Source organism: Solea solea, chromosome 16 (genome assembly GCF_958295425.1).
Source record: "Solea solea chromosome 16, fSolSol10.1, whole genome shotgun sequence".
Classification (NCBI taxonomy): Eukaryota; Metazoa; Chordata; class Actinopteri; order Pleuronectiformes; family Soleidae; genus Solea; species Solea solea.
Genome location: NC_081149.1, coordinates 6,372,007 through 6,387,151, shown reverse-complemented (window position 1 = coordinate 6,387,151; position 15,145 = coordinate 6,372,007). Strand labels below are relative to the sequence as shown.

Genomic DNA, 15,145 nt, shown 5'->3' with positions numbered 1-15,145 from the left:
GAAACTCAATCTCGACAAGACTGAGTTTCTTTCTCTCCCAGGAAAGGGCTCTCCCACCACAGAGCTAACCATCACCCTCGACAACTCTGTGGTAGCTCCTTCTCATACCCCAAGGAACCTGGGTGTGACACTTGATGACCATCTCTCCCTCACTGCCAACATTGCTGCAACAGCTCGATCTTGCAGATACATGTTGCACAACATCAGAAGGATACGGCCTCTTTTAACCCAGAAGGCGGCACAGGTTCTGGTCCAGGCTCTTGTCATCTCACGCTTGGACTACTGCAACTCCCTCCTGGCTGGTCTCCCTGCGTGTGCCATTCGACCTCTGCAACTCATCCAGAATGCAGAAGCTCGACTGGTCTTCAACTTACCAAAATTCTCCCACACTACACCGCTCCTCCGCTCCCTTCACTGGCTTCCTGTAGCTGCTCGCATCCGCTTCAAGACTCTAGTGCTTGCATTCCATGCTACAAACGGATCCGGTCCAGCCTACATCCAGGACATGATCAAAACCTACACCCCAGCCCGCCCACTCCACTCTACATCAGCAAACCGGCTTGCTGCCCCCTCACTGAGAGGATCGCAGAGGCATTCGCAGAACTCGAGACTGTTCACTGTCCTAGCTCCCAAATGGTGGAACGAGCTCCCCATCGACATCTGGACAGCGGAAAGCCTCTACATCTTCCGCTTATACATTGCACTAATGACTAGCACTTCATAGTTTGGCTTTCTTGAAGCTCTTACTTACTTCTAGCTCTTATTTGTACCCAAATGTTTAAATGCACTTATTGTAAGTCGCTTTGGATAAAAGCGTCTGCTAAATGACATGTAATGTATCCAACTAAAAATTGGTGACATTTATATACTAGACATTATGTAAGAGTGTGCAATTTCAAAATAATAGCGATGGACGTAGACTTTCAAAAATAAAAGCCCTCTGAAATTGCATAATTAAAATATATTCCACCTAAATCCAGACTGTTATTAAAAGGAAACTTTCCACAAGCAAATTCCACTTCACCCTGATAGTAGACCACCTCAGAGACAAAACCTGGTTATTATTATGTTTTGTCAATATGTGTGTGGGTGTCGGATCTTTACATGTCGTGAGACAACCTGGAGATTTTGTTTGGTGTTAAAAAAAAAAAACAAACAAGTTGTTTTAAATTATTTTATTTAAATACAACTCATTAACCATGATGTGAACAAAAAGGGCATAATTAAAACACAAAGTGGCTCTGAGCTCTGAACACATTCCCTTTAGTAGTAGCCATGTTAGTGGTTGGTACTGTACAAAGTACAACAGGAGCAAAAAGTGACCAACATGTCTGATTACATTACTTGACCACATTTAAAACAATTAGTCAGGAAACTTGTGCTACAGACTAATAAACACACACACACACTCGAACACAGTGACTAAAAAGCAATAAATTAATGAATACCCCAGTGTTTGAATGTAACTGTTTTCAACCTGCTACCAGAATAAGTGCAAACCACAGCAGACAAAGGCATCTCTTGGATATTTTCTGCTTCACCGTAACAATATAAATGAGTCACATCCACCTATAACCTAGAGTTTAAACTGTTTGTCCACGAACTTATTCACAACCCAACTTTTCAATATTATCACCTTGTTTACTATGCTCATTTCGTTAAACGTGCAGTGTGTAACATTTGGGAGGCTATAGTGGCAGTTTTTTTTTTTCAGTGATTTAAAATAAGCCTTTAATATGAACTTGAGGCAAAGGCCTTTCTTAACGGGTGCCACCATCGTCCAGATGACAGCAAACGTAGCAGAACGTCCACATAGACCTGATGCATTAATGAAGGATGAGGAAGAAGCAGAGAGAGTGGAAGAGTTGTGAAGGAGTGTTTTTATCCTTTCTAGAATGCGAAGGCCACTGTAGTTCCCTGACTAAATTAAAAGGTGGGCATAGGAGTCCTCATCCGTTTGTTGCAATCTGCAGTCTCACCACTAGAGGCGACTAATCCATACATACTGGACCTTGTAGAATAATATTGCATTCCTAGTTACGAGGAGGAAGGTTCAATTACAGCGCCCCCTAAAGTTGTAATTCCAAGTTGCCCAATTTGCATAAACTCATGTCCTTGTACGTCATAAAAAGTACCGACTTTAGAGGCAACTGGAACACAATAATAGAAATCTTCCACTTCATTAATTGCAGTAGCTTCTGTGTAAACTCATAAACATGACTATGGTATGTTTTGTTGCAAGAAAACACTTAGGATTTTCTCAAGAACTGTGTGAATGTTGATGTTATGCCTTCTTGTGACACTACTCTCTCTCTCTCTCTCTCTCTCTCTGTAGCTCTGGATTAAAGTCAAAATCTAGGTTACAGTGTGTCTAGAGTGGATTCTCAGCACATGACTCCTCACAGCTCTGGAAAATTGAGTCACCAAAGAGGTGGAGATTGTTTAAGGCCCTTTGTTATCTCAGGGCAGAGGTGATTCAATCATGATTACAATGTATAATAGGCAGATAATAACGTCAATTTACAGGAATCAATACAATTTAAAAATTCGGTTATTTTAAATAAATATAAGTTTGTAAAAACTAGTCTCTTCTGTTTGCATGGCAATTAGTAGCCTGAAGTTGCCCAGGTGATCGCTACAATTTGTCTTCTTTTTATGGATTTAACCCTTCAGCTTCTATTGTGACTTTGTGCTTGTTTTAGCATTTACATGGTTTTTCTTGGTCATCCTACTAAAGTTTGATCATCAACTTTGACAAACACATTGATAAGGTGTGTTAAGGTTATGGGCATAAACTCAGAATATTATCAACTAGACAAAAAAGACCTTCAAGCTTGGCACCAAAACATGTTAAAGTGCAAAATTGCATCTCTATTTGGGGTTAATGTCTGTCCATGTACTGTATACCCCCACTATCAGCTAGGAATGGCTCCAGCTCCCCCTGCAACCGTCCAAGATTATGAGGTATTGATGATGGATGAATGGTCTTTAGATAACCTCAGGCCAGTTTAACATCCAAAACACAGTGAGACACAACAAATCAAGTTCTCAGAGACAACATGTCCTCATGAAGCTACTTTTTTCCTTTTGTTTTGCTGCCCGCCAGTCTCCTGACCTTGATCAGGATGTCCCGACTGAACATGTTTAATCTTCATGTATGAGCAGCATACATTTTGTGCTGTGCAAAAAAACTGTCTCTTCCCAACATCTGGGTGGAAACTTGCCTGTGTACTGAAAGGTATTTAGTGGATGCCAGGCCTTGGTTGGTGTAGCCCAGGAGACATTTTAGTATTTTCTCCACAGTATGTACATCATGAGCAGGATGAAGCCTGCCGACAGAGCTGTGATCACAAACTGATGGATAGTGAGGGCGTTTTCCAGCGTATGGATCCGCTCCTCCATGGCACTGGTGTGGAAGTAGTCATAGATGCCAGCCCCAATGCTCCACAGTGCCCACATGGCATCCACCACCAGCGGCATGGTGAAGCAGACAATGGTGCTGAGCTGAAGATCGGGCGCTGTCAAAAACTGGAACAAGCATACGTCATGATTTAAACTAAGCAATGAGAAGTTCCAACATCAATGCTTGAGTATTTCCTGGGAAATTAAACTTAATTCCCCATAGTTCTACTTCTGATTGGTTGTTGTTACTGGCACAAGAACGAAGTCTTGCAGAAAACAACACAAACATGTCAGTGACACAGCGACTTAAAAAGTGATCGGGAGTATATTTCAGGTCCAACAAATTGAGCTATATATATATATACACATATACATATATATACATATATATATATATATATATATATATATATATACACATACATATACATATACATATATATATAATATATATACATATATACATATATATATAAAAATGTGATCAACTCGCTTTGAATAAAAGAAAATGTAATCTTATGATCCCCTGTTTTATATGCCGAATTGATCAAGTGGCTCATAATTATATGTAGCAACAATTAATTCGTGTTAATCACACACATACGATGTCTATCAGTACGGATTTAATAAAGTATTAGGAATTTTCCACACGATTTGGCGAAGGCGTTGGGGCTAACAAGAACTCTAAATAATGTCATTTAAACTGAAAATACACAGTGAGATCGGTGGAATCTAAAATTAACACGGCAGCAAAATGTGCCGGTTGATATGTGTAATATGTATGAATTATCCACAACCAACAAACACATATCGAAGAGACTATATGCTATTATGTGCTAGCAAGCTAACACTTTAGCTTATTTACACCATTCATTATCTCACATTAACAAACAAAATTACAAACCAATTGTTCAAGAAATCTCCGTAGTCTTACTTACAGCATTAGCTGTTCCTCGCGAAGTCTGAACAAACTTCCAAACATCCGAAACGCGAAACTTTCACATGTTTCTGTTTCAGGGACACAGAACCGCTTCAGCTGCTTCCGTGTGTGCCCTCCTCTCTCCTCCCCGTGTATGGTGGCCAAGGTACGCCAAACCTCGGTCAGACATTTGACACTTTGTCTAATTTGGGCGGCCGCCAAAAATATAATCGACGAAACAATGCTTGTAGTAAACATTTAATACCCCGGGACATTCAGGTGGGACAGGTTTCGGAGCAGGTTTCAATGACATTTTCAAGCTGTCATAACGTAGTAACTGCTTCAATTATAATCTGCTCTTCAGAGTGGACAACGTGGACGTAAATTAATGTAAGTGCGATGGATAGGAAAGTAAAGACAGTATGGTATTTTTAAAGTTTGGAATATTTTATATCGTTTGCGATCGATATGGTCAGAATGGATATATGTAGGGGATTAAATCTCGACATTGTGACGGCTCGGCACTGTCAGGCGCGGTGGCCAAGTGGTAAGGCGTCGGTCTCGTAAACCGAAGATCGCGGGTTCGAACCCCGTCCGTGCCTGTCAAAGCATGGTGAATTTGACAATTTTTGAGTATAAATGTAGTGTCATTTTGGCAGGTTTGTTCCACCTTATGATGAGCCTGAAAATCAGTGTTATTAATTATTAACTACAAAAAATGAGCTGTAAACAGTGTGTTGTATAAATTGGGTGAGTGGTGTTAGTTCTATCTGTCATACACGATTTATATTCCACCAAAAAAGGCATTGTTAATGTCATACAGTTTCTTTTTATTGATAACAATAACCATTGAGTGGTTTACAGAGCACCACACACATTAGGTTACAGTCAGAAAATCCAGTCTACTGCATGATATTCTTAAGATTTTGAAGCTGGCAGATATTTCAGTGCCAATGATGTTTGTTCACAGACATACATTTGTTCAACAACCTGTAATCCTCACAGATATACAGGTGCCTGAAATCTACAGCTCATAAGTAACGACATCTACCGATCCCCTTATTTTAAGATCTATATTTTCCCAGTCGAAAACATTCCCTCTCGGTCCCCTCTTCCCTGAGTAAATGTCCTGGATGGTGCTGGCAGGGAGGACGTGGTCCCACATGTTTACGTCTGAGATCTCACCGACAAAACTCTGGTTGGCATCAAAATCACCCAAGTAGGTGTCTGGATCCTGTCCGATGATGACCGTGCCCCCAGAGCGGATGCTGTGTCCTTTCTTGTAAATTTTGGTCAAGCTTTTCTTGCCGTCCATGAAGATGGTAGCAGCGCCAGAGCTGGAATCCCAGCTGGCACACAGGTGAGTCTCCAGGGCCCCAAGCTGAGGGACATCGAAGAAAACGCCCTCTCCGCTAAGGTAGAAAGCCAATCTGGACACAAGGGGACAAGAGTCATGTGAATTCTGTTTGGTCTTCATGAACAGAAATGATGTAACATTATTGAGGGGGAGTTTGTGTGTATACAGCAGCAGCACAGGGGAGGTTAGTGTTATAATATAAGTATTGATTGAAATATTAATTGTAGTATTGAAGAGGACGTTTCAGTAGAAGCTGGAGAACTGGAGTACAATTAGCAATGTTACTGGCATTGTTGTAATAATGACACTCCTTTTTATTTATTCAAGCTTAGACCATAGTCCGACAAAAAAATCAATAATTATCGTTGTGCACATCTGACTCCGCCTCCAAAGGTGGCGCTGTATCTCTCTATAAGTAAGTGCATATTGAATCAGTTTCCTGTTGACCTTTCCGGAGCATGCGCAGAACACCAAGTCCGACTAAGTGCATACATGCAGGAGTAATCAGACTATGACTCGCATTATCCAGGTATGCTTGTCCAACTAAGACTAGCTCGAGTTTAGTCGGACTAACGTGTTTACATGACATTAAGAAAACTGAATTATTGTCTTAGTCTGACTGAAATGACTGAGATACGGCCTTAGACAGTCTATATTCCAACTGTCTCTTTCAAAATTCATTCTGGTAGCATTCCAGTTATAGTTGGATGTCAGAATTTCTAAGTTGAGGGGCATTTCAGAGAACCAGGATTAACTATTTAACCTAAAGTTTGCTGCTGCCTCACTTCACTAGCTAGTTGTTATGCTTCCGCCTTCCCTCCATCAGTAGTGATGTGAAGCGCATCATCAATCTACAGCTTTAAATGTTCAAAGTAAGTACTGGTTTGTCTGTGGAGTGGTAGTGTTGTTGTCAGTGCTGTACCTGCCGTCCAGCTCTCGCCACAAGTTCAGCTCGTCGAAGTCTCTCGTGCGGTACGCGAACAGGATGACCTCGCGCTCTCCTTTGAGCTCGGTGGCCACGCGCATGCACAGCGTGAAGGCGCTGAGGCTGAGCGGCTTCAGGGGGACCAATTCCAGGTAGCTGGAACTTGTTTCTTTCTGAAACACAGCGGACTTTATGGCCACGCTCCCTGCGAGAGAGAGATAAACAAATTGAAACAGAAACCCTCTTTAATGCCCCTAAATGTAGACACAATAATATATATTTATTAAAACTAATCAAACTAATAAATCATCAAATTTGGCTCCGGATAGACCAGTGATGAAAGTTAGACCTTCTGTTGAAGAATGGTTCTCATTTGAGAACGTTTGCTTCCATCTGGTGGTGTGTAGAATTCATTGCATTTAACTCTGGGTATTGAGCTTCCTCTATTCCACCTAATATTGAAAATATGTCAATAGCTAAAGCACAGCATTTTAGTGCTCAAAAATACTGTTCTACTGTACGTATGTGATTGGAGTGGTGCTGAGGCATTTTGACTGGAGTGCATAGAAAATTAAACACATAACAAAACAATTATTCACAAAAAATGATTATCTTTTTGGGAAATGAATTCAACATTCTGGTTTTGAGACCCCATGTCAATCAGCATAGAATTTCATGCAAAACAAATGTGTAATACGTCTGAAAATGTGAAATTCCAGTCATTAGTCATACAAAATTGCCGCTTTTTTCCATCTCACCAATGAATTTACCTGTTTAGCACTTCTTGCCTATCAGTAAGATTTCCACCACTGTCTTTGCCAAACATTTTTCATTCTGTTCAAAATTGTGCATGTGAAAGATTTCACACATACCAGCCAACACCCCGGAGGTGGCGATGAGGAAAATGGCAGCTTGAAGTCGCATCTTGTCAGACCTGCAGACACTGAAACAGTGCATCAAGCATTTTAAAACTACACGGTGATATGACCTGGTGTTAAATTAAAATGAAGCTGCTTACCTGCTGTGCTGTTGTGGAGCTGTGGACAATGAGCACTTGGGGGTTTTTAAAGGTAAAATGACCCTGTGGACTTAAGATTGTGTCAGGCCAGTGTCCATATGGCAGAAAAAATTATCAGTTAAAATGCAGAGTTCAGTGAACAAGCGGAGCTAACAGGTCAATATTCAGACTTAAACATCACAGTTTACAGTTCAATGTAAAATATTAGTTTTGTGATAATACTTGACTCGACTGACTCTGCTTGGTTTGGGATCAGGCATGTTGTTTTCCATTACTGTAGAACCTCCTTAGTGTGGCCAAGGTCGTCGACTTGTAAAGCAGTTGTTTTTGGTGTAACTGAATCATTAGAATTAGTTGATTTGAAAAAAGATTTGTTCAATGAATCGTTTAGTACTTCCTGCATGACCGGGAATCGGCTCAGCTCACTTGGAACCTCACCAGAGCAGGTACTAAAAAAAACATCAGGTACCAGGTACTATCACTGATGGAAAAGCAGAAAAAAACATGAGTAGAGTCAAGCTGAGTAGTGCTTGAACTGTATAATGGAAAAGCCCCAATAGTTAGAGCTGACTATGCTTTAAGTTAAATATCTGACTTGTGGTACATTCCATTTGTAGTCAGAACTCGGAATTTCTGAGTTCAGGGCCCGTTCCTGATCCCAAGACAGCTGCCAGTGACGATCATCAGCCGTTCACGTATTACCGTTTAATTTCTATGACATCACATCACTGTGACATCACTAGGGAAAGGAAACAACAAGATATGTAAACTGAAGAACAAAGCTCGGTGTGACCCAGCATCTGTAAGTCCTGCTGGTAACATATTTATTTTATTTCATTTCATTTCATTTCTTTTCTTTTTCTTTTCTTTAACTTTTTATTCAAGAATAGGAACATACAGACATTTAGCCACAAGGATATACAGAAATGAGTATATACAGATTAATACAAAGTGCATATCGAACAGGGCGGGCTTTAGGACCCGGAGGGGACGTGACGTCATGGAGGGGGCAGGAGGCCATACTCGCAACAAACATGGCGGAGCGGAACAGCACGGACTCCGCGGAAAGCCGATACAGCGAAATATTAAGGTGCGTTGTCGCCCGAAACAACGTAAATACGTGTTAAACAAAACGTCGGTGTCACTCCGCGGCTGTCCCCTCTCAGTTTTCTCAGCTGTGGGAGCTTTTGAGCGGTTGTTTTGTCCACATGTTTGGACATGGGGTGATGGAGTAAAGACACATATGTGGAAAAGTAGCTTAAAAGTTGTAGCTTGCGGGGGGTGCGGAAGCTGGAATAAAGTCACATTTGTAAAGCTACAGCTGATCTTTGTCCTGTGTTTTGTTTTTGTTTGTTTTTTAATTCCAGTCCATCTGAGTTGTTTGCCGCTCGGTCCAGGTGTCACAAGATCCCAGTGAGGGGACAGAAGGACTTCTTCCCCAACGACTCAGGCGAGCAGCGACAGCGACTCGAGCAGAGTCTGAGTGAACACTGGAGCCTCACGTCAGAGGAGAGAGTGGAGAGGCTGTGAGTGAACGTCATGTCAACACAGTCCCTCTGATTCCTCTTCGGTGATGGGCTACTCACACAATTCTCTCATACACAGACTGTGAAATATTAAAGGGACAGCTCAGGCTTCAGCAGTGAAAACACGGGTGCCACCTGGAACACAAAGAAACACCAGGGATTAGGCTCTTCACCGGCGAAACTTAATGAAATATACATAGTCATTTAAGAATATGTCCCCTGCTTCATCTCGCTCTCCCCACACCAAAGTCCATACACACTGGATTTGTTGATCCACCGCTGCCTCCATCAGTCATTTGAAATGTTTTATCCTGTGATTTTGGTGTTTTAAATCTTTCATTCAGATTAACCAAAGGGACACAAACGTACCAAACAAGGCAGCGGTAGACCAGCAGCTCTTTGGTCCTCTTGAGCAAAATGCGCTGATTTTCTCTATGGACTTTGGTGCAGGAGAGTGATTGATTTACAAAAGTCAGCTTCCAGCAGGAAAAGGCTGTATAATGGTGAGATAAAGCACTGAATAGTTTCGTAATCTATTATTGACTTAAGCTGGCATAGATTTTATTTGTGGGGACCTCATACTACCATATTTTGATTGCACTATCAAGGAGAAGCATGCCTTTTTCAAATCTGCACTGTCCACGGTTGAGGAGGCCTTTGTGCCCTGTTAACTGTCTTAAGAAGATGCACAAACAGCAGAGTCAGGTTGTGACCTATGGTGTGTGTTCTTATTGTATTTTCCTGCAGAGGAAACCTGGTAAAGGCGACATGGATTCCAAGTGACCAAGTTGTGGAGCTTCAGTCTCCAGCTGTGAGTACAGAGAAATTTACCTTGCCTTCACATACAAACGCTGACTGATTCAAATGCTGAAGCACAACCATGGTAAATGATGTTGTGATAAAGAGGCAAAAGCATTTTTGAAAATTTGTAGTCATGTTTTTTAAACTCAGGGGTACACTACCCATTAGGGCTGCAACGAATCCTCGATTAATCGATAACTGAGTTAATCATCAACAATTTTCCGCTTCTTAAATGTGAATTTTCTGGTTTCTTTGCTCCATATAACAACAATAGAACAAATAAATCATCAAAACTGATTTGACATTTTAGTTGGTGGACAGAACAACACTTCCGAGAACATCGTCATTACCAGGTTTGGTATTTTGTGGACCAAACAAGTACTCGATTAATCGAGAAAAAAATCAACAGATTAATTGATTATGAAAGTAACCGTTAGTTGCAGCCCTACTATTTCCATGTACCTGCATCTAACTCTAACAACACTTTAATTTACTGGGTTCTGCTAGTGGAGTTGTGACTTAAAGAACACGGCATCTGCTTCCAAAGTCCCTGTTTCTGTTCATCCACATTAAAGCAAAACCTCAGGAATGTTCACAATACAAGACCCTGTTTCTGAAACCATAGCAACAGTGATACGTGTTTAAAATAAAATGCATCAGTGGTCATAGTCGGTATCACACTAAGTGGAAGAAACCATAAATACTCACACGCCTCATGACAAACTACTGTGCTGCATCTCCCATCAACTGTTGTACTATTTTTTAAATGTATGGTAGTAGTTATCACTTATAATGATATATTTTTCACACAGGGAAAGTTTTGGCAGACAATGGGTTTTTCTGCACATGGAAAACAGTATCTCCTCCCTGAAGAGGCTCTGTACCTCATGGAGTGTGTGAGTGGAAGACAAAACTCTTGTTTAAATAACAATCTTTCTGCAGTAACTGCAAGTTTCTGATCTGTTTGAGTGTCACTGTGTGAATAGGGCAACCTGCAGGTGTTCTATAAGGACTTGCCGCTCTCCATTCAGGACGGTTATGAGAGATTTCTGTCCTCAAACACCGTGAGCCTCCTTCAGTATCAGGTACAAGTTCCTTGGAACACTCACAGCAAACACAATGCCAGTTTGTTTGCATAATGAAATCTCACGCGTCAATTTGTCAGTTCTCACGACTTTCTCTCCTCACAAAGGTGTTTGGGCATTTGAAGAGGCTTGGCTACGTGGTGCACAGGTTTGATCCCAGGTAACGGGAAACTTACAGCTTCTGTGCACTTTGTGTTTTGGAGAAACTGAGTTAGGGATTTTTTTGGATGACGTTGATTCGTGGCTTCTCGCAGCTCTCAACCGTCGACGTACGCGAGGCAGCTGAACCTGCCTCAGTCACGGGACAAAGTGGGGAGACAGCCAAAGAGGAAACGCAGTGTCAGCCCCACCCCCATGCCAACATCCAGGTACATCCAGCACCCTGTGTTTGTTAAATAATCTTTTTCATCCATAGGATCAGGCAGTATTTACACTAATGATGAGCAGACCTCATATTCTGTATCACTACGTGGGCTTAGATTGATAAAAATTGCTGAATTGTACATCAGAAATGGAAGCTGTATAAGCACAGGCTATTACCAGAAATATGGGAACATGACAGTGTTTTGGACTGAAACCTGTAATGGTAGACACTTTGTGCAAAAATACAATATACAGTCAGCCTATTCTGGACAGTCTCCTGGGTGCACGTCTGAAAGCAGCTTTTTGTGTTCTTGCCACAGTCGTACTGAAAAACAAGACTCCACCACTGAGATGATGGAAGTGGACAAGGACGAGAAGGATGGGAAACCTCCCGAGTCTCACTTGATGACCTCTCCAGAGACTCTGGAGGTCCAGTGTTCCGCCACAAGTACAGCAGATGAAGATGGGGGTCGGACCTGGTGGTCGGGAGATGTTCTCGAGTGCAAAGAATCAAATCATAGCACCACCTCTACCTCCTCCTCCCGCTGGGACTTTAGCTCCATCCCGTTCCCTGACCTGGGCTCTAGGGAGTCTCTGTCCGACAGCCTAACGTCTCCGGACCCCTCGCTGTTGCCGGGGGGTTTAGCTGTGGGAGTCTGTGAAGTTGCCACCTGGAGGCAGAAAATAAACCTGCGGAAGGTGGCGATGTCCTCAAAGGAGCAGGGGAGGGAAGACGACAGACGGAGGCGGCGGGGGGACGTCAACAAAGACAGAGAGGTTTATAGCAGCTGATTCAAAAGAGACTTAACCTCACTGAAAGAGTCTTTTCCGGGGAATGACTGTGTTGTCTTCCTTCCTTCCAGGTTCAGCAGTGCAGAAACTGGACAGAGTATCAGGAGCTCATGGCGCGGCGGCAGAGTAGATGTGACGGTCGACCAGCCCACTTGTGGAACAGAGAAGTCACTCCTTTACATGACCCAAGACAGCCACTCCCCACCAGTGAGAGCACATGCAATTGATTTAACTATAAAGGTCCACTATTCAATATTCTGCCTGAGAATCGGTGCGATGTCACACTCCATCTGTGTGAGTTGTTGTTGTCAAGCCTCTGTTTTAATCCCTGATGCTTTTCAAAATGGAGGACTTTACACCATGACAGACAGGAAACCATTCCGTTTTTAATCTGTAGATGCATATATACCAGGTAATATGTCAGGCAACTTGTCTCCTCACTGTCCATATTTATATAACATGAATATGGTGGACAGCTGTTGTGTCCCTAAACGACTAAACAAGCCCTCAACTGAGTACAGAAGATTCAGGATTCAGCTTGTGTAGTGTCGGGAATGTTTAAGATGACGGATCACTGCAGGTCTGGAATAATGTGCGATGGAGAGTTCTGGAAAAAATGACTTGTTACACATATAACAACAACAACACACCTGTCATTTAGCTGTCACTGTCGCCTCTTGGACCTTAAAAGCACATTCACAGTCTAATTTAGAGCAACACCATGTTACTGATTTTTTTTTTCTCTCCCACTTTTCTCTTATTCCAGGGGAACTGTTGGAAAAAATCAATGTGATTAAGTCGACAAATTTACTCGAGGGGGTGTCCAGGTATTATTTGTTTCTTTTTTTCTTGAGTTTACATTGAAAACTGGTTTTAAAAAAAGAAAAGACTGAGATTAGGCAAAAGAAAAGAAGAGTAAACAGTAATTATAGGATTAGTAACAGGAGATTTGCATTCAATTGCTTTCTATTAACCACGTTGCATTGACGTGTGTATATGCACATGACGCAAGTGTCATTGCTCAGCTAAATTTACATCGTGTTGCTTTAATTTATTCTCAGGAATTATGCTTTTTTTTCTTTTTTGGGCCAGGTTAAATGTTGTCAATTGATCTACATAAATAATCTATTTTGAAACCAAAAAAAGACTGAAAAACTTAATAAATTAACTCTATTTTTGTGGATGGTGGGCAACAAGCCACTATGTAAAAAGACGGCACTCTGACCAATCAGTGGCCGACAGTCTGGTGACGTCACACATGGTATCGCCTCAGCTCGCTTGGAACCTCGGCAGAGCAGGCACTAAAAAAGTGGGATACTAGTGGGAACACAACTTCCACTACCCACTCTCACACTCACACCTACGTTCATTTTAGAGTGTCCAATTTGACACGTGACATGCATTGATTCAATTTTGCAGCACGAAAATATAGCGCTCAAATGCGAGTCCGTGTGGCGCCTGTCTGGTCATTGTGACAAAGAAGGACAAATCAGAGTTTGGTCTTCATTTGAATCGCGGTTGTCTCGCTTGCTTTCTTTCTTTCTTTTAATTTATAAACCCACAAAGGCCGTGAGACAAAGCTGAGCGGCTCGCTGCCTCCCTGGGCGATGCATTGTCCAGAATCTGACAAGCTTTTGCTTTGTTCACTCAGGTTGAAAGAGTCGGACGAGTGGGGGATTCGTTTCAGTGTTTACCAACCAGATTCGGTGGCTGAATTCAAGAAGAGCCACCCGGGGAAACCTTACTCCCACATGTGTGTGTGCAGGTAAGTAATGGAACAATCAGACCATCAGAGAGCCTGTTGACTCAGCGTCAGTTTACAGAAAACAACTGATACATGACTCGCATGGCGTCAGAGATAAATGCCTCTTTTACATTAATGTAATATAAATCAGTAATTACATCGGTTACCTGGAAATGACAGAAAATTGGTTAATTTCCCCGGTGACTAATAAAATCTTACTGACTGAACTATGCTGCCAAACAAAAATGTTGCCCACTTAATCACACCATTGGAAAGCCCTTTCTGACTGGAAGCTGATGTTTTGCATGACTTTGTAAACTGCTGAATACCCCACACCAAAGTCCATACATGAGATCAGCATTTTTACATCATGGGACACGGTTGTTATTCATCTGCTGCCCCCTCCGTTTGTGAGTTTAAAGATCCAATGTGTTACTGATTTGGTTTAAAATCCTTTCTTTGGGTTTACCCCTGTGACACACGCCTACCAAACGAGGCGGCGTTGTGTTCTGTGTTCCCAGCGGTTTATAAACTAGTTTCCAATATAAAAAAAAAACTGATTTATAATAGCAGGAGATTGTCCATAGTTTTTTGTTTTCGTTTGTGCAAACCTCACGACTACAACCTGTAAATATTTGCCCATCCATTGCAAAACAAAACTTCCACTTTTTTCCCGTCAGGTGCTATATGCAAATAAATTACTCAAGTTTAAATATTTGTACTCGGCTGTGTGTCAACTTAGCAATGTTTGTCTGGTCTGGTGAGAAGCCTCTCTGATGTGTGTCTGTCCCTGCTGCGCTTCAGTTTCGACGGCCCCGTGCCCGACCTGCGAGCCATCAAGCTGCTGGCGTCCCAGACGGGAGACGTCCCCGTAGTCTTCGCTGTGGTCGACTATGGCGACGTCTCCTTTTACACCTTCAAAGACTTCCAGCTGCCAGTGGACGTGTATCCCTGACACGGAGGACTCCAATCTGAATCTGCATCTGTTTGACTGACGGTTTGGGGAAAAAAAGTTCATTTCCTAAAGGGTTACATTCACATTGTTGTGTAATTTTTGGTGCCAAAGTTCACTTGGACGTGATTAGATTTTGTGGTCAAAGGTTCCACTCTTTGCCTTGTGAATGTGCTTTCTTAAAGTGATGGCACTGAAATGATCACCTAATAAAAAGTACATCGTCTTAAGTCTACTGTATCTTTTTTTTTTTTGTACTGG

The 15,145-nt window shown here is 42.0% G+C and overlaps 2 protein-coding genes and 1 non-coding gene across 3 annotated transcripts; 2 read left to right on the top strand and 1 right to left on the bottom strand.

The window, feature by feature from the left end:
• The first annotated feature begins 4,851 nt into the window (after positions 1-4,851).
• trnat-cgu (transfer RNA threonine (anticodon CGU)) lies at positions 4,852-4,923 on the top strand. The gene has a single exon. It is a non-coding gene; the product is annotated as a tRNA-Thr (tRNA).
• Positions 4,924-5,127: 204 nt separating this feature from the next.
• On the bottom strand, positions 5,128-7,645 carry LOC131475628 (C-reactive protein-like). The gene is made up of 4 exons (XM_058653864.1): positions 7,622-7,645; positions 7,476-7,546; positions 6,601-6,808; positions 5,128-5,751 (listed from the first exon to the last, which is right to left on the bottom strand). The coding sequence occupies exons 2-4, from the start codon at positions 7,525-7,527 to the stop codon at positions 5,346-5,348; spliced, it is 666 nt and encodes a 221-aa protein (XP_058509847.1). The 5' UTR covers positions 7,528-7,546; positions 7,622-7,645; the 3' UTR covers positions 5,128-5,345.
• Positions 7,646-8,607: 962 nt separating this feature from the next.
• Positions 8,608-15,110, top strand: tsen54 (TSEN54 tRNA splicing endonuclease subunit). Its single transcript, XM_058654390.1, has 12 exons — positions 8,608-8,711; positions 8,989-9,147; positions 9,895-9,958; positions 10,761-10,844; positions 10,935-11,033; positions 11,141-11,193; positions 11,288-11,401; positions 11,717-12,173; positions 12,260-12,395; positions 12,955-13,015; positions 13,840-13,953; positions 14,737-15,110. Exons 1-12 carry the CDS (start codon positions 8,656-8,658, stop codon positions 14,885-14,887), a joined length of 1,548 nt encoding a protein of 515 aa, XP_058510373.1. The 5' UTR covers positions 8,608-8,655; the 3' UTR covers positions 14,888-15,110.
• The last annotated feature ends 35 nt before the right edge of the window (positions 15,111-15,145 follow it).

Coding starts and splice junctions, on each gene's coding strand:
- tsen54 (XM_058654390.1), top strand. CDS start 8,656: ATGGCGGAGCGGAACAGCACGGACTCCGCGGAAAGCCGATACAGCGAA. Junction 11,034..11,140: donor TGAGCCTCCTTCAGTATCAG/GTACAAGTTCCT, acceptor CTCCTCACAAAG/GTGTTTGGGCATTTGAAGAG. Junction 11,194..11,287: donor GTGCACAGGTTTGATCCCAG/GTAACGGGAAAC, acceptor GGCTTCTCGCAG/CTCTCAACCGTCGACGTACG.
- LOC131475628 (XM_058653864.1), bottom strand. CDS start 7,527: ATGCGACTTCAAGCTGCCATTTTCCTCATCGCCACCTCCGGGGTGTTG. Junction 6,809..7,475: donor CACCTCCGGGGTGTTGGCTG/GTATGTGTGAAA, acceptor TCTCTCTCGCAG/GGAGCGTGGCCATAAAGTCC. Junction 5,752..6,600: donor TGGCGAGAGCTGGACGGCAG/GTACAGCACTGA, acceptor CCTTGTGTCCAG/ATTGGCTTTCTACCTTAGCG.